The sequence below is a fragment of the Bufo gargarizans genome, chromosome 2 (genome assembly GCF_014858855.1).
Source record: "Bufo gargarizans isolate SCDJY-AF-19 chromosome 2, ASM1485885v1, whole genome shotgun sequence".
Taxonomy (NCBI): Eukaryota; Metazoa; Chordata; class Amphibia; order Anura; family Bufonidae; genus Bufo; species Bufo gargarizans.
The window spans coordinates 707162644-707185483 of NC_058081.1; the positions used below are offsets into that span (position 1 = coordinate 707162644).

Genomic DNA, 22840 nt, shown 5'->3' on the forward strand with positions numbered 1-22840 from the left:
CTCGTCTCGCTGCTCCCCCATGTGCATGTGTTTGGTGTTGTGCCGGGTGGCTGTGTCGTGACCGGAGTTGCTGTTTGTCGGGACGGATAGACGAGTGTCGGGACAAGTAACCGGGATTAAGCCAGGTGAGCGGCCTCCTGTGCCGGGCTGTCTTCTCCGGGCACTATGTTTGGGGGGAGGGGAGGTGGGGGCGGAACCACGTGGTGCCGGAGCCCAGAGACACACAGCCCATTGTTCGCATCACTCACCCGGCGCCTCCGGACAAAGGGCGCGCTCTGCCCATCTACAGCACGCACCCGGCCGCCGCAGGTGACCCGACCGGGCTGAGGGGACCCCGACTGCATGTAAGGGGGGCTGTCGGGGTCAGAGCCGAGGGGGCGACCAGGAGTTGTGGGGGGAGAGCGGCTGCTGAGGGGCTGTGACTTCTATGAAGTGGGAATTTGTGGTGCGAGGTCTCCTGGGGTCAGGACCAGCCTGAGAGTTAGTGGGGGGTCTATATGGACACCCGGGTTATAATGACTGCTGCCCAGTATTGGGGTTTGTAAAATGTACAGAATTTGGGGAACAAGGTCTCCGGGGGTCAGGACCAGTCGTTACATTGGGGGGGTCTGTATGTAAACGTCTAGTATTGGGGTTTGTAAATGTATAGAGTTTGGGGTACAAGGTCTGTGAGGTCAGCGCTGGGTCTGTGAGGGCAGGGTTGAGATCTGTGTGTAAATACTCTGCTGCTCAGTATTGGGGTTCATAGATGTATTGGGTTTGGGGTACTAGGTGGCTGGGGGTCAGTAATGAGTCTGAGATACAGTAGGGGGTCTGCATGTAAATGTCTGGTATATCTGGGTTGTAAAGACCCTGCTGCACAGTATTGGGGTTCATACAGGTATAATTTGGGGTACAAGGTCGCGGCTGGGTCAGTGAATTACATGGGTGGAGATCTGTATGTAAAGACTGCTGCACAGTATTGGGGTTCATACAGGTAAATAATTTGGGGTACAGGTCAGGTCTCGGCTGGGTCAGTGAATTACATGGGTGGAGATCTGTATGTAAAGACTGCTCAGTATTGGGGTTCATACAGGTATATAATTTGGGGTACTAGGTGGCTGGGGGGTCAGCAATGAGTCTGAGATACAGTAGGGGGTCTGTATGTAAATGTCTGGTAATCCGGGTTATAATGACTCTGCTGCACAATATTGAGGTTTGTAAATGTCTAGAATTTGGGGTACTAGTTCTCTGGGTTCAGGACCAGTCTGAGAGGTACAGGGGGAGAGATCTGTATGTAAATGACCGATCATCCGGGTGAGACCCCGTACACATGACCGTGTCCTTTTTGCAGTCCCCAAATCACGCATGCGGTCCATGTGCCATCCGCATTTTACTTGCAGACCTAATGTTTTCCAATTGGTCTGATGTCTGCGTTTTGCGGACATATTCTGTCATTTGGCGGAACAGACATATGGATGAGGAAAACACACAGCTGTGCTGTCAGCATCCATATTACTTGGCCGCGGACCCCTTGAAGGCAATGGGTGCAGAAAGAGTCCGCATCCGTATTTTGTAGATTCGTGATTTTCAGACCGCAGAAAGGATAATTGTGTGCATGAGGTCTTATATTGACTCCGCAGGGTTCATACCTGTATAGAATTTGGGGGTACAGGACTGTGTCTGAGTTACTGGTGGGAGATCTGTATGTAAATGTCTAGTCATTGCGGTTCATATATGTATAGAATATGGGGCGCAAGGTCTCCTGGGGTCAGTACTGGTTCTGTAAGTTAAATGGGGTGAGATATGTATCTTAATGTTTGGTAATCTGGGTTGTAATGTACAGTACTGGGGTTCATACATGTATTGAATTTGGGGTACAATGTCTCCTGGGGTCAGTGTATGAGTCCTGTTAAAGCCTGTTATTCTTGGTCATAATGAATACTGTACAGGATTGGGGTTCATACAGTTATAGATTTTGGGGTACATACATGGTCTCCTGGGGTCTGTGAGTAACATGGGGGGGATCTGTATGTAAATGTCTTGCCATCTGGTTTATAATGTGGCTTCTGTTCTGCGGTATAGTATTAGGGTTCATGCATGTGTAAAAGTTGGGCTACGTCGAATCATGATGGTTGATGTCTGGGAACTGATGGGTTCTTGTCGAGTGTTTGAAGCTCCTCAGGTGTCTCACCCTAAGTCTCCTGCTTTCCACAGTGACCCACATCCGACCCATTCATCATGCCAAGGAAGAAGGTGACAGATGGAGCTGGACCTGGAAATGGCGCTGCCCGTCCTGGAGGCCGGAAGAAACCTGCGGGCAAGAAGAGAGACAGAGATGAGTTCAGCAGCGATGACGATGATCTGGATGGGAGCCCTGGCTCTGACGGATTCCAGGGGCCCAATAGCAAACGTGGAGCTGGAGGCAAGGGCGGCAAATCCCCGGCACCAGCCGCAGTCATAGTCAACGAGCCCGAGCACACCAAGGAGAAGATTGTGAGGACTAAGTATTATTGGGGTTATGGGGTGACTCTGGAATAGTCATTTACTGTCCAGGAGCTAGAAAATGCATTCAGGAGAGTTCTGGTTGTGGGAAAACTGCAATTACTGCTGCCTTACAAGTAGTGCCCCAGCTTTCCTATGTTCTGGAGCAGCGATATGTAAGCAGGTCTGTATTGCTGTGTGAGGTTAGTAGTTTTAAAAGAGCATCTGTCAGCAGTTTTGTACCTATGTCACTGGCTGACCTGTTACATGTGCGCTTGGCAGCTGAAGGCATCTGTGTTGGTCCCATGTTCATATGTGTCCGCATTACTGAGAAATATGAGGTTTTAATATATGCAAATGAATCTCTAGGAGCAACGGGGGCGTTGTCATTACACCTAGAGGACCAACACAGATGCCTTCAGCTGCCAAGCGCAATGTAACAGGTCAGCCGGTGTCATAGGCACAAATCTGCTGACAGATGCCCTTTAAGGCCTCTTTCAGACGGATTAGGTCTGCATGCGTTCAGTGAAACTCGCACCATTTTGCAAGCAAGTTCACTCAGTTTTGTCTGTAATTGCTTTTAGTTGTTCATTATTTTCTGCACAGGTGCAATGCTTTTTGATGCGTTTTTGACGCGCGTGATGAAAAAAAAACTGAAGGTTTACAAATAACATCTCTTAGCAACAGTCAGTGAAAAACGCATTGCATCCGCCCTTGCTTCCGGATGCAATGCGTTTTTCACTGAAGCCCCATTCACTACTTTGGGGCCAGGGCTGCATGAAAAACGCTGAATATAGAACATGCTGCGTTTGTCACGCAGCGCAGAACTGACGCTTGGGCAAAAAAAAAAATTTACTGACCCATTAATCCCTGACCCATTAAAATGAATGGGTCAGTATTCAGTGTGGGTGCTATGGGTTCACGTCACTCATTGCACCCGCGTGGAAAACTCGCTAAGGCTCAGGTGACATGTTTCCCCCAACTCTTTTTTTTTTTTTTTTGCTTTTGAAATTCATGGGTGACGCTAGGGAGGCTCGTCCCTGTCCCCCGCCTGCCATTGGCTGCTCCGCCCCCCGACAACGGATGTTTTCATGCGGGGAGCGGGGTAAATATATTACCTATGGGGGCTGTTGGAGACATTGTATAACCCCTTTAATATCTGAGTCCCACTCCCCCATGTCCCGAGACACACTATATACAGTGCAATCGGAAAATCTTCAGTCCCTTTCAAATTCTTCACATTATGTCGCTCCATGTGCTAAAATGATTTAAAAAAAAAACAGAAGTTTAGAAACTTCTGCTAACTTATTAAAAAAAATACATAAGTATTGGACATAAGAATTCAGACCTACTGCTATGAGACTTGACATTTAGCTCTGGGGTCTCCCATTTCTATTGATCATCTCCGAGATGTTCTCCACCGTGATTTGGAGACATCTGTGGTAAATTCAGTGGATTGGACAGGATTTGGAGAGAGACAGCCCTGTCTGTATAAGATCTCGCAGCTGACAATACATATCAGAGCAAAAACCAAGAACTGCCTGTAGAGCTCAGAGACAGGATTGTGTGGAGGTTCAGATCTGGAGAAGGGGGGGGGGGGGCATTTTCTGCTGCACCGAAAGTTCCCAAGAGCACAGTGGCCTTCATAATTCCTACATGGAGGAAGATTGGAAAAAGCAGGACTCTTGCTAGAGCTGGCCATCCCACCAAACTAAGTAATGGAGGGAGACCAAGAACCCAATGGTCACTCTGACTGAGCTCCAAAGATCCTGTGTGTAGATGGGCAAACTTCCAGAAGGTCAATCACTGCAGCTTCCACCAATCTGGGCTTTATGGCAGAGTGACCAGAAAGAAACCTCCTCAGTAGAAGACACATTAAAGCTACCTGGAGTTTGGCCTCAATTTCTAATTCTCATATCTGTAGGAAACCAGACACTGCTCATCACCTGCCCAGTACAGTGCATCATCATGCTGGGGGAACTGGTCAGGGTGGAGGGAGAACAGAATGGAGCAAAGTACAGAGATAGTCTTCATGAAAACCTGATCCAGAGCTCTGGACTAGTGTTGACCGAAGCTATCTTCAGATGTTTCATCCAGTGTCGCTTAGTTCAAAACTTTGGAATAATACTGTACGGAGATCCGTCTCCGTACAGTATTAGAATGTATGGGCTCCGATGAACCAAAGGTTCACCCTCCAACGAGACAGTGACCCTAAGCACACAGCCAGGATAACATAGGAGCGGCTTAGGGACAACTCTGTGAATCTTCGAGTGGTCCAGCCAGGGCCCTGAACCCAATGGAACATCACTGTAGACACCTGAAAATGTCTGTCCACCGACGGCCCCTATCCAACCTGACAGAGCTTGAGAGGATCTGCAGAGAAGAATGGCAAAAAATCTCCAAATCCAGGGGTGCAGACCTTGTGGCATCATCCCCTAGAAGACTGGAATCACTGGTAAAGGGGCTGAAGACTTACGTCAATGCAAGATTTTAGTTTACTTTTCAAAAAGTTACAAAAGATTCTGTTCTCACTTTCTCATTATGCTGGACCAAGTGCAGAATGATAGGGGGGGAACTGATTTTTTTATTTTTTAATGTTAGCACAAAGAGCAATATAACAAAATTGTGAAAGGATCTGAAGACTTTCTGAACACAGTAATTTTATTATTTCATGTCTTCTGAAATCTTTGTAGTTATAATTATCAGGTAATGGATTAAAACCAGTTGAGCGGCTTGTAAGAGCCGTGTTAGAGCTTGTCCTCTCCCTTGAGGTGTTGACTTTCTAAGTCAGGGATACTCAAGTACTTCTGTAGCAGTAGCGCTCTGCGACTCGTTTTTAACGGTAAACTGCGTCTCTAATCCCACCCAATCCCTTTAGTGCCCCAACACAATCCGAATGTCTCCTCAGTGTAGGGCTGGGCGATATGGCCTAAAGTTTATATCGCAATATAATTTGAAGCATGTGCGATATAACGATATATCGCAATATATTATTTTCTTCCGTATGTATATAAATTACATGGCCATCATCTTCCATGTCCCCCCAGCCAGTGCCATCAGCCCCATGCCATTGCCAGGTTGCCACCATCATCATGTACCCCAGCCAGCGCCCTCCATCGCGCTGACGATGTGTGAACGCAAGGCCCTGGCCAAGTGCAGCGCGGTGCAGAGTCGGGAGGACACGGAGCGGTGAGTGAGAAGCTTCTTCAATTCCCTACCGCTCCGTGGTCATCTATCGCGATATAGATAAAATCTATATCGTTGCCCGAATTTATGTTGATATCTTTTATATCGCCCACCCCTACCTTAGTGTCACCTCACAGTAATAAACAATACTATATGGGCCCTAGTGGAGACCCGCGGGAGGTAAACCTCAATATTCAACCGGTCAGAGACCGAAAATCCCTGTAGGGGTACTACTTAGCGTTGTTACGAGTAGCTACTCGCGCTCCCCTTGCTACAAGGTTGAAGGGATGTGAATAATCAAGCAGTTAACCAGCGCTTCACCTGAGAGTTTGTGTTGTGGGGTTTATGGTTTGCTCGAAACCAATATTTTAATAATCTAATAAAGTATACATCTTTTAATTTGTTAAAGGGCTTCTGTCACCCCACTAAAGTGATTTTTTTTTTTTTGGGCTAGTGAAATTAGTTATATTGCGATATATGACAATATAATTATGTTACTTACTTTGATCCAGCAGTTTCTGCAAAAAACGAAGTTTTATAATATGTAAATTCGGTCTCTACCAGCAAGTAGGGTGGCTACTTGCTGCTAGCTGCTGCAGAAATCCGCCCCCTCGTCGTGTTGATTGACAGGGCCAGCCGGGATCTCCTCCTCCGGCCAGCCCTGTCGGCATTTCAAAAATCGTGCGCCTCTGTTGATTCGGCGCAGGCGCTCTGAGATGAGGAGGCTAGTCTCCTCAGAACTCCCTCAGTGCGCCTGCGCCGATGACATCACCGAAATAGAAGACGTCATCGGCGCAGGCGCACTGAGGGAGTGCTGAGGAGACGAGCCTCCTCATCTCAGAGCGCCTGCGCCAAATCAACAGAGGCGCGCGATTTTTGAAATGCCGACAGGGCTGGCCGGAGGAGGAGATCCCGGCTGGCCCTGTCAATCAACACGACGAGGGGGCGGATTTCTGCAGCAGCTAGCAGCAAGTAGACGCCCTACTTGCTGTTAGAGACCGAATTTACATATTATAAAACTTCGTTTTTTGCAGAAACTGCTGGATCAAAGTAAGTAACATAATTATATTTTCATATATCGCAATATAACTAATTTCACCAGCCCAAAAAAAAAAAAATCACTTTAGTGGGGTGACAGAAGCCCTTTAAGTAGTACCCCTGCAGGGATTTTCGGTCTCTGACCGATTGAATATTGGGACCTCACAGTAATGATGCCCCTTTAGTGCCCACCGCAGAGTGTTGTGGTGCCCCCTCAAAGCAGGATGATCCCTTAAATCTCCCGTCTATAACTTATGCCCTCTAAGTGCCCCCACATAATGATATTTTCTTAACCTCCCTGTCGGTACGATATCTTCATCAATTTTCTACCTGGCCGGAAGTTCGCGCCGCACTCTGGAAATGCGGATGCGGACAGCACCCTGTGTGTTGTCCACATCCATCCCTGAGCCGTTCAAATTAACTCATGGTGGTCCCGAGTGTGGCTCGGGGTTACCGCTGCTTGCAGTATAATGTGACCCCGAGCCACACTCGGCATTAGCACTGTGGAGGTTAAGTGATCCCCACACAGTAATGCTCTCTTGAGGGTCCCCCATGGAGAGATGTCACACACTGCCTCCAAAATCATTACGTACCCCATCTTCCCTCTCCGTCGGCCCCCTGTTTCACCTTTTGTTATCGATGGTTCAGCGATGGCAGGCGCGATGCAGTGAGAAGCGGGACATGCAGGGGTGCGGACAGCTGGCAGCCCCCAGTTGAGTGCTCATCCTGTCACTAATAGATCACATCCCGCTTGCACAGTGTTACTGCAGTGACATGTCCAGCGCAACAGGAGGGTGTTGTCTAATTTATATCTGATTTATTTTTTTCCCCTCCTTTCCAGAAACTCGAAGGCTCTAAAGCAAAGGGTCAGTTGTTGATTTTTGGTGCAACCAACTGGGATTTGATTGGACGGAAAGAAGTGCCTAAACCGCAAGGTGAGCCCCCTGGACACAGCCGCCCCCTGTCAGGGCATGATGGGAGTTGTGGTTTTGCTCCAGAATGTTTAGGGCTCATATATGGTGAATGTGCAGCCAGGAGGGAGCAGATCTAGTCATCTTATATTCATATTTGTGTATATATAATCAGATGTAATTTTCTTTCTCCAGCTGCTTATCGTAACTTGGGCCAGAACCTGTGGGGACCTCACCGATACGGCTGTCTGACAGGGGTACAGGTCCGAACTGTGGCCTCCGGGCCCTGTTCTGCTCACAGTATACTTATCACCACAGAGGGGAAGGTGTGGAGTTGGGGTGAGTACTGCAGCTGCACAGCCCCTCCATTGACTGTACAGGTGAATTAAATCTATTGCTGCCAGTTTGTGTGGAGAGTTCCTTTAAGGTCTCGTGCACACAACCTTATGTGTTTTGCAGTACGCAAATCGCGAATCCCGGCCGCGTGCACGCTGCCATTTTCTTTTTCACTTCAGAGTGTGTTCAATGTTCTATCCTTGTCTGCAAAACAGACAAGAATAGAACATGTTGTATCTTTTTTGCGGGTCCGCAGAATGGACGCGTGGTTGCGGACAGCACATGGTATGCTGTCCACATCTTTTTCGGCTCCATTGAAATCAATAGATTCGCATCCAATCAGTATTTTTTAAAGTCATGTTCATCAGCCCCAACTTTGACTGTAAATGGAATCTGGGACCAGCAGAGGCAGACCACACAACTGCTTTGACACTGAACTACCATCTCTGCCCGACATATGTCCTTCGCGTTTCCTGTCAGCCGCCACTAGGAGGAGCTCAGTGCAAAGGGATTTTCAGTTGAATTTGCATTAAAGGGCTTCTGTCACTCCACTAAACTAATATTTTTTTTTTTGGTCTCCCTACAATCCTTATGCTGCGATTTCTCAATATATATGGCTATTACACTGTTTGGTTCAGTAGTTCTATAAAAAAACGGACTTTTATATTATGCAAATTACCTCTCTAGCAGCAGGTGGGGAGGCTACCTGCTTCTAGCAGCCGCATCCTCCATTCATAATGACGCCCCCTCCTCATGTTGATTGACAGGGCCAGCGGACGCGCTCGTTCTCTGACTGGCCTTGTCTGCGTTTTAAATCTCGCGCCGGTCTTCAGTTGGCGCAGGCGCACTCAAAGGAGGACGCTCGCTCGGCCGCTCCCTCCTCAGTGCGCCGATGATGTCACATGTACACCCGGCACAGGCGCACTGAGGATGGAGCGGCCGAGCGAGCATCCTCCTCTGAGTGTGCCTGTGCCAACTGAAGACCGGCGCGAGATTTAAAACGCAGACAGGGCCAGTCACTTACACACTCACTCACTTACCCACTCACTCACTTACCCACTCACTCACTTACCCACTCACTCACTCACTTACCCACTCACTCACTTACCCACTCACTCACTTACCCACTACTACCCACTCACTCACTTACCCACTCACTCACTTACCCACTCACTCACTTACCCACTCACTCACTTACCCACTCACTCACTTACCCACTCACTCACTTACCCACTCACTCACTTACCCACTCACTCACTCAGTACCCCTCACTCCCGTTCCCCACTCCCACTACTACCCCCTCCTCCCTACCCACATCACTCCCGTTACCCACTCACTCACTTACCCACCTCACTTCACTTACCCACTCACTCACTTACCCACTCACTCACTTCCCACTACCCTACCCACTCACTCACTTACCCATCACATCACTTACCCACTCACTCACTTACCCCTCACTTCACTTACCCACTCACTCACTTACCCCACTCACTCACTTACCCACTCACTCACCACTTACCCACTCACTCACTTACCCATCACTTCACTTCACTTACCCACTCACTCACTTACCCAACTCACTGTCACTTACCACCTCACTCACTTACCACTCACCTCACTTACCCACTCACCTCACTTACCCACTCACATCACCTTACCCACTCACATCAATTACCACTTACCACTCACTCACGTTCCCCACTCACAGTCACTTACCCACCCACCCACTCACTCATCCTTACCCACCCACCTCACTCACTTACCCCCCACCCACTCTCACATTACCTACCCACCACTCACTCACTTACCTACCCACCCACTCACTCACTTACCTACCCACCCACTCAATCACTTACCTACCCCACCACTCACCTCACTTACCTACCCACCCACTCACTCACTTACCTACCCACCCACTCACTCACTTACCTACCCACCCACTCACTCACTTACCTACCCACCCACTCACTCACTTACCTACCCACCCACTCACTCACTTACCTACCCACCCACTCACTCACTTACCTACCCACCCACTCACTTCACTTACCTACCCACCCACTCACTCACTTACCTACCCACCCACTCACTCACTTACCTACCCACCCACTCACTCACTTACCTACCCACCCACTCACTCACTTACCTACCCACCCACTCACTCACTTACCTACCCACCCACTCACTCACTTACCTACCCACCCACTCACTCACTTACCTACCCACCCACTCACTCACTTACCTACCCACCCACTCACTCACTTACCTACCCTCACTCACTTACCTACCCACCCCATCACACTCACTTACCTACCCACCCACTCACTCACTTACCTACCCACCCACTCACTCACTACCTACCCACCCACTCACTCACTTACCTACCCACCCACTCACTCACTTACCTACCCACCCACTCACATCACTTACCTACCCACCCACGCACTCACTTACCTACCCACCCACTCACTCACTTACCTACCCACCCACTCACTCACTTACCTACCCACCCCACTCACTCACTTACCTACCCACCCACTCACTCACTTACCTACCCCCCACTCACTCACTTACCCACCACCCACTCACTCACTTACCCACCCACCCACTCACTCACTTACCCACACACTCAACTCACACCACTCACTCACCTCACTCATCACTTAACTACCCACTCACTCACTCACTCACACACTCACCTTACTCACATCACTTACACACACACTTACACTCACTCACTTACACTCACTCACTTACACTCACTCACTTACACACTCACTCACTCACTTACACACTCACTCACTCACTTACACACACACACACACTCACTCACTTACTCACTCACTTACCCACTCACTCACTTACCCACTCACTCACTTACCCACTCACTCACTTACCCACTCACTCACTCTCACTTACACCCACTCACTCACTTACCCACTCACTCACTTACACCCACTCACTCACTTACACCCACTCACTCACTCACTCTCACTTACACCCACTCACTCACTCTCACTTACACCCACTCACTCACTCTCACTTACACCCACTCACTCACTCACTCTCACTTACACCCACTCACTCACTCACTCTCACTTACACCCACTCACTCACTCTCACTTACACCCACTCACTCACTCACTCTCACTTACACCCACTCACTCACTCACTTACACACACTCACTCACTTACACACACACTCACTCACTTACACACACTTACACTCACTCACTTACACTCACTCACTTACTCACTCACTTACACTCACTTACAACTCACTCACTCACTACACACTCACTCACTTACACACTCACATCACTCACTTACACACACATCGACTCACTTACACACACACTCACTCCTTACACACTCACTCACTCACTTACACACACACAATCACTCACATTACTCACTTACTCACTCACTCACTCACTTACCACTCACTCACTTACACACTCACTCACTTACACACTCACTCACTCACTTACCACTCACTCCATCACTTACACTCACTCACTTCTCACTCACTTACACACTCACTCACTCACTTACACACTCACTCACTCACTTACACACACACACACTCACTCACTTACTCACGAGAATCACTTACTCACTCACTTACCCACTCACTCACGTACCCACTCACTCACTTACCCACTCACTCACTTACCCACTCACCTCACTCTCACTTACACCCACTCACTCACTTACCCACTCACTCACTCTCACTTACACCCCTCACTCACTTACACCCACTCACTCACTCACTCCTCACTTACCCCCTCACTCACTCACTCACTCACTCACTTACACCCACTCACTCACTCACTCTCACTTACACCCACTCACTCACTCACTCTCACTTACACCCACTCACTCACTCACTCTCACTTACACCCACTCACTCACTCACTTACACACACACACTCACTCACTTACACACACACTCACTCACTTACACACACTTACACTCACTCACTTACACTCACTCACTTACTCACTCACTTACACTCACTCACTTACTCACTCACTCACTCACTTACACACTCACTCACTTACACACTCACTCACTCACTTACACACTCACTCACTTACACACTCACTCACTCACTTACACACACACACACTCACTCACTTACTCACTTACTCACTCACTCACTCACTTACACACTCACTCACTTACACACTCACTCACTTACACACTCACTCACTTACACACTCACTCACTTACACACTCACTCACTTACACACTCACTCACTTACACACTCACTCACTCACTTACACACTCACTCACTCACTTACACACACACTTACTCACTTACACACACACTCACTCACTTACACACTCACTCACTTACACACACACTCACTCACTTACACACTCACTCACTCACTTACACACTCACTCACTCACTTACACACTCACTCACTCACTTACACACTCACTCACTCACTTACACACTCACACTCACTCACTCACTCACTTACACACACACTCACTCACACTCTTGCCGGGCCCCTCACTGGTAATATACTTACCCCGCTCCTGGTCCCCGCACCGCTGATGCTGATTCTCTCTGCACATAGATGAAAATGTTGGGGGAATAGCCAATGGCAGACGGGGAACAGCCTCCCTAGCATCGCGGGTGACACTAGGGAGGCTTGTCCCCATCCCCGCCTGCCATTGGCTGCTCCCCCCGACACCAGGTATTTTCATCCGTGTGCAGGTAGACGCAGCAGCGGAGTGGGGTAAGTGAGGGCCCTTACACGTGGTGGGGGTTTGAGAAATTGGATAACCCCTTTAATGCCTATGCACTGAGCTCCCTCTAATGGGGGCTGCACGCAGACAATTGTGCGTAGTGTATGAGGAGAAACAGAGGTTTAGGATTCTATCAGTTTTGTCTGACAATTATGATATTCAGAAGGAGCGCTCTTTGAATCGGCTACAATTTTTCACAGTGGGTGACTTGGAAGGAAACTTTTTTTTATAAAACATTTTCAGAACAAAAATCATAAATTTTTCAGAAATCTCAACATGAGTGGGGGCATACTAAGTTTTGCTATGGGGTCTTGTGAAATCTCTAAGCTCCTGGGAACAGCATGATGGGGGGGCGCTAGGTTAAATTGCTGGGGTTGCATTAAAGGGGTATTCCCATCTCAGACAAAGGGGGCATATCGCTAGGATATGCCCCCATTGTCTGATAGGTGCGGCTCTACATCGAGAGCGGACCCCTGAAGATTGTGGAGGGCGCACTGAGCATCCTCTGGCTCGGCTATTTCCGTCGGGCCCCATAGAAATGAATGGGAGCGGTGGCCGTGTAAGCACGGTGTGCTTCCATTCAATCCTATGGGGAGAGCACTTGGTGATGTCTGGACCCCAGAAAACCGGGGTCCTCTGGCCACCACCTTCGGTGTAGGTGTGGACCCACACCTATCAGAAAATGGGGGCATATCCTATTGATATGCTCCCATTGTCTGATATGTGAATACCTCTTTAATGCTACCAATTTAGTCCTTTACATCTCACCCAATGGAAACCTGAAGCGTTGGAATCTTGTAAACATCCATATTAATAATAATCAAATTTCAGGCCGAAATGAAAAGGGCCAACTCGGACACGGCGATATCAAGAGGCTGGATGCCCCAAAGCCCATTGAGAGTCTTAAGGATGAAGTGTTCGTGTACGCGTCCTGCGGGAGGAACCACACACTGGCACTGACAGGTACGAACCACCGCTTGTGTCTGGACTGTGTCCCGTATATACATGCAGGGTGCGTATATATAATCAGCCATCATGCTCTCTGCAGAGACCGGATCAGTCTATGCATTTGGAGAGAATAAGATGGGTCAGCTCGGCCTGGGCAATAAGACAGACGCTGTGTCCAGTCCAGCTCAGGTGAGTATCCAGCAGCACGCACCGACCCCCTACTTAGACCTCGTGACCTGATGTACTGAATACATGCATTTTCTTCCCAGATTTTGTATAACGGGCAGCCGATCACTAAGGTGGCATGTGGAGCAGAGTTCAGTATGATCATGGACTGCAAAGGGAACCTGTATTCCTTCGGATGCCCCGAGTATGGACAGTTGGGTAAGTATTATCACTTGTTGTACTACTCTCCTCAATATGCATTCCTCATGAGGTTAGATTGTATCTAATATCGATACATTTTTTTCATTTGCCTCTGAACAGGTCACAACTCTGACGGCAAGTACATAGCACGGGCTCAGCGGATTGAGTACGACTGCGAACTTATACCGCGCCGAATCGCTATTTTTATTGAAAAGACAAAGGACGGACAGATTCTTCCAGTGACCAATGTGGTTGTGAGGGACATAGCCTGCGGGGCCAACCATACGGTGAGACTTCAACACTGACGCTTTTGTGTCTTGTCCTGGTGATCTGTGGCATGTGCTGCCACCTAGCAGGAACAAAGTGAACTGCGCCACAAGAATTATATTGAACGTTTTTCAGAACTCCTAATATGCTACTTTTGTCTCAAACTTGCTATGGTTTCTATGTGCACAGCTGGTTCTGGACTCTCAGAAACGCGTCTTTTCCTGGGGATTTGGTGGGTACGGCCGACTGGGACACACCGAGCAAAAAGACGAGATGGTCCCACGACTTGTGAAACTATTTGATTTCCCCGGACGCGGCGCCTCTCAGATCTATGCAGGAGCGACCTGCTCTTTTGCTGTCAGCGAGATGGGTGAGTGCCCTTGGATGGTGTGGGAAGGGTATTAGAAATGTGTCTATAAGGGTCTCTGGCCATTAACAAATTTTGTGGTTTGTAGGTGGACTGTTCTTCTGGGGAGCAACAAACACATCACGTGATTCCACCATGTACCCCAAAAGTGTGCAGGATTTATGTGGATGGAAAGTTCGCAGTCTGGCCTGTGGGTGAGTTCCAGATGTGGCTGCTGAGCCCAATGGGAGTTTTTTTTTTTTTTTGCAATAATATGATGTATTTGACCTCCTCTATCCCTAATGCAGTGGTGCACAACCTGCGGCCCTTGATCCATTCTGTGCAGCCCCCAGCCATCTGTTAAGGCTACTTTCACACGTTACTGATAATACAACCGTCTGCATCCGTTATGAGCGGATCCGGTTGTATTATCTTTAACATATCCAAGACGGCTCCATCATGAACTCCACTGAAAGTCAATAGAGGACTGATCCGTTTTCATTTGTCACATTGATTTGCATTGTGGGTTATGACGGATCGGTCTTGCTCGGCATCTCAGGACGGAAAGAAAACTGCAGCATGCTGCTGTTTGCTCTCCGGTTTGGGAACGGAATGGAACTCGTTTTGCAGCACTTCGTTCTGTTCAGTTAAGTTTTGTCCCCATTGACAATAAATGGGGTCAAAACGGAAGAGTTTTTTGCCAGTATTGAGACCCTATGACGGAACTTAATACCGGAAAATAGAAACACTAGTGTGAAAGTAGCCTAAGAGAGACATATACAGTGGATATAAAAAGTCTACACACCCCTGGTAGGTTTCTGTGATGTAAAAAATGAGACAAAGATAAATCATTTCAGAACTTTTTCCACCTTTAATGTGACCTGTAAACTGTACAACTCAATTGAAAAACAAACTGAAATCTTTTAGATGGAGGGAAGATAAAATATAAACACAAAATAATGTGGTTGCATAAGTGTGCACACCCTTAAACTAATACTTTGTTGAAGCACCTTTTGATTTTATTGCAGCACTCAGTCTTTTTGGGTATGAGTCTATCAGCTTGGCACATTTTGACCACTCTTCTTTGCAAAAACACTCCAAATCTGTCAGATTGCGAGGGCATCTCCTGCGCACACCCCTTTTCAGATCACCCCACAGATTTTCAGTCGGATTCAGGTCTGGGCTCTGGCTGGGCCATTCCTAAACTTTAATCTTCTGGTGAAGCCATTCTTTTGTTGATTTGGATGTATGCTTTGGGTCGTTGTCGTGCTGAAAGATGAAGTTCCTCTTCATGTGCAGCTTTCTAGCAGAAGCCTGAAGGTTTTGTGCCAATATTGACTGGTATTTGGAACTGTTCATAATTCCCTCTAGCTTGACTAAAGCCTCATGCACACGTCTGTGAAACACGGACCGTGTGATACCGGCCTGGATTTCTTCTGCGTGCAGGAGCGCACGGCGTCATTGGTTGCTATGACGCCGTGCGCTTCCTGCTGCCGCCACAGTACAGTGATACACTGGTATGATCTACGGACGTGGGCATGAGGCTTAAGGCCCCAGTTCCTACATACTTCTGGGAGACTTCAGATGTGTTTTTGCAAACTGTAGCCTGGCTTGGATGTTTTTCTTGGTAAGAAAAGGCTTTCGTCTTGCCACTCTACCCCAGACATATGAAGAATACGGGAATACGTCACATGTACCACACAGCCAGTACTCGCCAGATATTCCTGCAGCTCCTCTAATGTTGCTGTAGGCCTCTTGGTCGCCTCTCAGACCAGTTTTCTTCTAGTCTTTTCATCAATTTTGGAGGGACGTCCAGTTCTTGGTAATGCAGTTACGACAGTGCTAGGATTCATGCCTCTTCCTTCTGTCCTGACTTGGCAGATGGTATATGGGATTGGTGCTCCGCCAATCGCTGGTTGCAGTGATGATCCCCTTAACGCTGATCGGCATTCTCTGCCATGTCGGAACGGCAGCAGGTAGTGGAATGCAGCTGGGTCCCTGTTACAACTGGAAAGTGGAACCCCCAGTGTTCATGTTGTTTTGGCTGAGTTAGTGCTGTCAGTGATGGCCAGTTTGGTGGCTGACCCTCTCTGAACTCCATTATTCCTCCATGCTCTGCTGTATGTACAGGCTTGTGGTATAGGGCTCAATACTAAACAATTATCTGGCCTGTAATAGGAGCTTTAATAATTGTCATCTAATTGTAGCATCTTTATTATAAGGTTGCTTATAATCTTGGCCTTGTTTTCTATAGAAAAAGCAGTATTATCGTGGCAGCTGACGAGAGCACAATCAGCTGGGGACCCTCGCCAACCTTTGGAGAGCTGGTGAGTCAGTCGGCAAGACATGGCATGAATTAATCTACGAAGTGTTTATCTGGTATTTTCATGTCTTACACTGTGGTCTCCTCCGGAGCTGCATTGACTATTCTGCATTTACATTATGTCTTACACTCCAGTCACATCTAGATCTGCTGCCGACCATATGGGATTCGTCAACCGGGTGCAGGCCCCGGACACCTTAGCTGTGGTCCTGTTAGTAATGTGCACTCTGCTGAGCTGCGTTGTGGGAACAGTACAGTTTGTGCCAGGCACCGTATGGTAGTGATTGTATGAAGTGAAGGTTTAATCTAACACAACACTCAATAGCAGAGTTTACAATGTGTTGACTCTAAACCAGTACGTGGCAGCAGTGAAATACAGCTAATGGGGAAACTAGCTAGTTTGTAACGTCAACTCTGAATGTTGACTTTATCTGTAAATCTGCTCAACATTGTGGTCCTAAAATGACCCTCGCTAAGTGAACACTGGGGTCGTTTCTCGGCTGCCTATTCATGGTCCTCCGGTGACCCCAGTGCTCCCTTAGCACAGTAGTTTGGAGATTTTTTATATTTTTTTTCTTGCACAGCTCCTGAATCCTGGGTGTAGGATGTTCACATCATCTTAGCATGGGTCCTAATATCTCCTAATGTTCATTAAAGGGGGTTCTCCGTGAGTTACATATTAATGACCTATCCTCAGAATAGGTCATCCATATGAGATTGGCCAGGGGTCTAACTCCCAGCACCCCTGCCGGTCAGCTGTTTGTGGAAGCCGGTGAGTGACGCGGCATCCTCACAGCTGACCAAGCATATCCCTGTTCATATGATAGCGGCTGTGCTGGTTATCGCAGCTCAGCCCCATCGACTTGAATGGGGCTGAGCTTCACCTAGGCCATGTGACAGTTGACAATGACATCACATGGCCTAGGAAGAGGCCTAATCGCTCACGGAGTGCCACGGTCTCTTCGTTCCCGTGATCGGATGAAGTTCCTGTAATCGGACCCCTGCTGATCTGATATTGATGAATTATCTGGAGGATAGGCCATCCATATCTAAATACCAGAAAACCTGTTTAATGTATTATATTGTACCTCTACAGGGTTATGGGGACAACAAGGCCAAGTCCTCCACCACAGCTCAGGAGGTGAAGACATTAGACAGCATCTACTCAGAACAGGTGAGTTTCCCTGTAGATCACTGTACCCCTGTCAGTCTGTGCTGTTTCCTCTCCTTTGACAATCTGCTTTGTTTCCTCATCTTTTGCCCCCTGATGTCTCGGTTTCTCGTCTCTCCTCTGACAATCTGCTTTGTTTCCTCATCTTTGACTCCCTGACGTTCCGGTTTCTTTCCTCTCTCCAGGTGGCCATGGGCTATTCGCATACCCTGATTGTGGGCCGAGATGAAACGGAACAGGACAAGGAGAAGCTGAAGAAGCTCCCGGAGTACAACCCTCGCACCCTGTGATGTGCTTTTTTCTGGTTTGGGAGGAGACTACATAACAACCACTCCTCTCATCCACCCCTAGTGACCCCTGCAGTGCCCTCCACTGTGGCAGGTGGCTCCAGCACTGACAGGGGCGAGGCAGCTGAACCTAAACCAAGGGGACTGGAAATCCTCAAACACATTCCTCAAGTTTTCTCCCACCTCCAATTTTCCAGGAAAAAAAAAAAAACTTTTAAAATCTGGTGTTTCCATGGTGGTTATGTTTCTATGGAAACGTGAGGGACCACTCCGGGACCTGACTTTACTCCCTTTACTCTGCCGTATGCTGCTGCTTCAGTTCCTTCCCAATCCCCATCCCACCCCATCCGCTTCACCGCACGGTGCCGCCTGATGCAAAGCAGAGTGCGCCCGGCGCTGAACTGCAATCCAAACCCTTTGTGAGTTTCCAGAATCGGTGCCTTGCGATACGAGTGTTACTGGCAGCGTGAGCGGGCTCTGTTCCAGCAGTGCTGCACTATTGGTGCCTTTCACTTACACGTGGTTGTGGTCGGCGCACGGCCCGGTCCACACTCCACCCGTGCGTTTACCAGCCTTGTTACATAGAAAACCCATTATAAAGCTCCTTATTTTAGTTTTCTTGTTAGAAATAAAGGAAAAAAAAAACTTAATGTCTCCTCTCCCCCTTTTAGCATCATCAGTAAGATGAGCTGTCACTTCACTTGAAGCTAGTGCTCATCCACCATTTTGTCCGTGCAGAAAGTTTAAGGGTTCTTGCAAATGGCAATAATGCGACCTTTCCGTTTTTTTGTCCCCGATGTCCTGCATTTACTTGCGACCATTCCATTGTTAGCGGGCAGCAGGAAGTTCTGCTCTTAGGTTATGATTTGCGTCCGGCGCTGTCTGAACGTTAACTGTACAGGTTTGTCTTTGAGTTGATCCCGCCTGTGGCTGCGCCGCGTGTGGGGTCAGCGGCAGCTTATTTCGCCATTGTGTCTCCCCACATTGCTCTGAAATCATTTTGCGCAAGGTCACAAGGTTCAGGGGTCCATGTTGTATCTTTCTGTTTTTGAGTTTTATATTTCTGAAGGTCATTGTTTAAATAAAATACGTCTTTGTGTATGTTGTGGAGTCTGCGTCCGATGTCGCAAGAGGCGGAGCTAGCGAACAACAGGTGGGCGGGTGGCTTAGCGCTTTTAAAATAAGATTCTCTGTGGGATATCTTGCCAATTGCAGGTTTAGTATATTTCTGCAGTCATCTCTGCTTGCTGTCAGTGAGTTGGAGCATTCTTGTTAACATCCAGAGACTAAACAATTGCACAGACCTAATAATACTCACCGCTGATGGGTTTGTTACAGTGTATCGACGTAGGTCAAATTGTGGCCTGAGGGCTGATTAATTGCAGCAAACTGTCAGGATAGCAGAGAGGAATTTGTTGCTCTTTTAGCTCACAGAGGATTGTCTGCTTTGATACATTGTAACAAGTCCTTCAGCTGTGTGAGCAGAACTAGGTTTTCGGCCTCTGGGTGTGAACACCGTTTCTATTCATTGACCTCCAGCAGAGATCCTGATCATGCAGAATTGAAACGCTGAAAATTTGCAGAGCGGTGTAATATACAATTTGTCCCCATGATGGCGCCAGTGATTCTTGTTTCCCTTAGGCTTCCTGCACAAAGGTGAGAGTGATGCAGGTCTTGGCCTTCCATTGAAAAGTGAAATCCACGCAAAGAATTGACATGCAGTGGATTTCAAAATCCACACAGCAGGTCAATTTCGGCACGGAATTAAAAAGCAAAGTGAAGATGAGATTTGTCTCCTCTCAATCCCTTTGCTGATACTGTATTGTGCTGTGGTTTATCCGCGGTAGAATCCATGTGAAAAAAAATGTGCGTAATCTGTGCCCTGTGCAGGTACCCTTATTTTCCAGAGACCCTATATAGCAGGGGTAGGCAACCTCCGGCACTCCAGCTGTTGTGAAACTACAACTCCCAGCATGCATACTTGCTCTGCTCTTCTAAGAACTCACATAGAAATGAATGGAGCATGCTGGGAATTGTAGTTTCACAACAGCTGGAGTGCCGGAGGTTGCCTACCCTTGCTATATAGTAACCTCATAGTACTGAAGCAAAGGATTAAATTGGAGCCTGTCCTACAGTGGTTTTTCTCTCTCCATTACCAGAGGAGAGGAGCTCAACGCATTCCAAAATCTAGGTTTCAGCTACGCAGCTTTTAGGTGTTGTGCGCCTAAGTATTGCAGGGCAGCCATAGTAATGACTACACAGCGATATTTGGCCCTGCGACAGGTGTTACACCCAAGATTGGCGTGTAGCCGAACCCTTATATTGTACTGTGGATTACAGATATAGGGGAAAAGCATCCATGAGTAATGAGGAGCGGGATTATTGATAAATATTTAATGGTATGTAGAATGTCACCTGTCAGGAGGAGCATCAGGTTGTGGTTACAATGTTTCTATATTCAGTTAAATTATTTGTACATTATACAGTGTGTGTATAGCTGTGACTTCTGTCCTTTTTGGTAAGGCTCTCCAATAGTCTGTATACCTGTAATGTATGTGATGACCAGTAGGGGGTACAAGTGAGTAATACTGAAGTGTAAAGCTGGGGATTACTATTGACTGAAGGCATCTGTGTTGGTCCCATTTTCATATGTGCCTAGATTGCTGAGAAAAATTAGGTTTTAATATATGCAAATGAGCTTCTAGGAGCAACGGGGGTGTTGCCATTACACTTATGACGTCATATCCGGACGACTGAACCGGATATCCTGCGGCGTGCGTTCCACAGTGGAACGCACGCCGGCACTTGTTCAGGCATGCGAACCACATACCGGAGTGGATTCACCTCTGAACAGGTGTTTTGCATGTCTAATTAGGGAATCTGTATAAATGGAGGGCTATTTGGATTTGACCAAGTAGTGGACCCTGGGAGGCTTTTTAGGATCTGAGGGACTCATCATCATAAGTAAGTACCCCTATTTTCACTATAGTTAGGCATGTGATGATGACTTTCTGGCATATCTGACATATATACACTCCTTTGTCACTAAGTGTATTTCAACTAGTGGACGGCCAGATCTTGAGGGGCCGCACTACACTATCCAGATCACCTTTAAAGGTAATTAGTCTATCTGTTGTTACTTTACATGGGTACTAGATATTTCGCTGTAATTTCATCTATGACTATTTTCCTAGTATCCCATCATATTGGATGTGAGTCAAACAGACTGTGGACAACATTAACACAATCTGTTGTCTAAAGCACCACTATTTAGAAGACTGTCATCTATATCTCTTGGCATCAACCATGATCACGTATGCGCTCTATATGTTTCCTTACTCTAGTGAGTGATCTCCTATAATCTGATAGATGTTGGTGGAGGCGTCTCACAATAGTGGGTGTTTAACTTGTATACACTTGAACGCATATATATAGCGTGTATTATCTTTTTCTCTACAGACATCCATGTTTGATGGCCATATGCGAGTTGCACATGCCCGCTTTATCAAGACGTTTGATATTGTGTCTACCCCTCTAGACCTCCCAGGAATACTATCTGGTCCACTTTTTAACTATGTATGTTGTTTGACACCGCCTGCTAGACGGCTATATTATAGGGATGCCAACATTGCTTGGGTCTCCACCCGTCTGACATGGTTTTTTCCTTATTATCTTTATTGAATATTTATCTTATATGTATCCACCCCCTGATGATCCCACACGGTGGGGGAAACGCGTCGGGGCTTTACACAGACTAGATCTGTGACATTATTGATTATCATTCAATTGGTGTCTTCATTTAATTGTAGTGTAGTTTACTGTACCGTGTACCTGCTGATCACTTGCATCAACAGGGCTGTATACACTGTGCATTGCGTGTTATTGATCCTCCTTGTCCACGCCTACACCAGCCCACCACATTTAATCCTTACTCTCAATCACCTTACTTGTTAGGGCACATCAGGAGTGTCTAGTTAGGTTCGAGGACAGGGGGCCTCCACCATCAGGAGTCGCCCCTGGGCTCAGGGCCTAGTATTAGGGATTATAACTTAGGGTTCTCTTTAACATCCCCGTAAGCTTATGTATCTGGATGGTCTGGTGTAGGCCTGGACATTTATTGGACAATGTGTTTGTTATAAGTAATATTAAACTTTATCATTTACATTTTTGTTAGGGTTAGGCTCTAGCTGGACTTCACTAATTTTGAATACTTAACCCACCACTATAATACTTATCTCAATTTGCTGGATGTTCATTACACTTAGAGGCTCTGCTCTCTCTGCATTGGCCACACCCTATGCACTTTGACAGTAAAAACCATGCCTGGCAAAGTGGAGAGAGCAGAGCCTCTAGATGTAACAGCAACGTCCCCATTGCTCCTAGAGGCTAATTTGCCCGCAATGCGTATGAACATGGGACCAACACAGAT

The 22840-nt window shown here is 47.5% G+C and overlaps 1 protein-coding gene across 3 annotated transcripts; it reads left to right on the forward strand.

Moving 5' to 3' along the window:
• Positions 1–19512, forward strand: RCC2 (regulator of chromosome condensation 2). 3 transcript variants are annotated; one of them, XM_044278640.1, is made up of 13 exons: positions 1–125; positions 2197–2475; positions 7529–7622; positions 7794–7937; positions 13535–13666; positions 13752–13840; positions 13921–14035; positions 14138–14304; positions 14474–14654; positions 14740–14845; positions 16885–16957; positions 18050–18127; positions 18310–19512. In XM_044278640.1, exons 2-13 carry the CDS (start codon positions 2221–2223, stop codon positions 18412–18414), a joined length of 1539 nt encoding a protein of 512 aa, XP_044134575.1. In that variant the 5' UTR covers positions 1–125; positions 2197–2220; the 3' UTR covers positions 18415–19512. The 3 variants fall into 3 exon arrangements, with proteins under 3 accessions (XP_044134575.1, XP_044134577.1, XP_044134576.1); XM_044278642.1 differs by lacking the exon at positions 1–125 and adding an exon at positions 207–309; XM_044278641.1 differs by lacking the exon at positions 1–125 and adding an exon at positions 208–344.
• Positions 19513–22840: the final 3328 nt, after the last annotated feature.

Bases quoted from the DNA above. Each gene is read 5' to 3' on its own strand.
- RCC2 (XM_044278640.1), top strand. From the start codon at position 2,221: ATGCCAAGGAAGAAGGTGACAGATGGAGCTGGACCTGGAAATGGCGCT. The intron at 7,623-7,793 runs GTGAGCCCCCTG...TTCTTTCTCCAG, and splicing joins AGAAGTGCCTAAACCGCAAG to CTGCTTATCGTAACTTGGGC. The intron at 14,846-16,884 runs GTGAGTTCCAGA...TGTTTTCTATAG, and splicing joins GTTCGCAGTCTGGCCTGTGG to AAAAAGCAGTATTATCGTGG.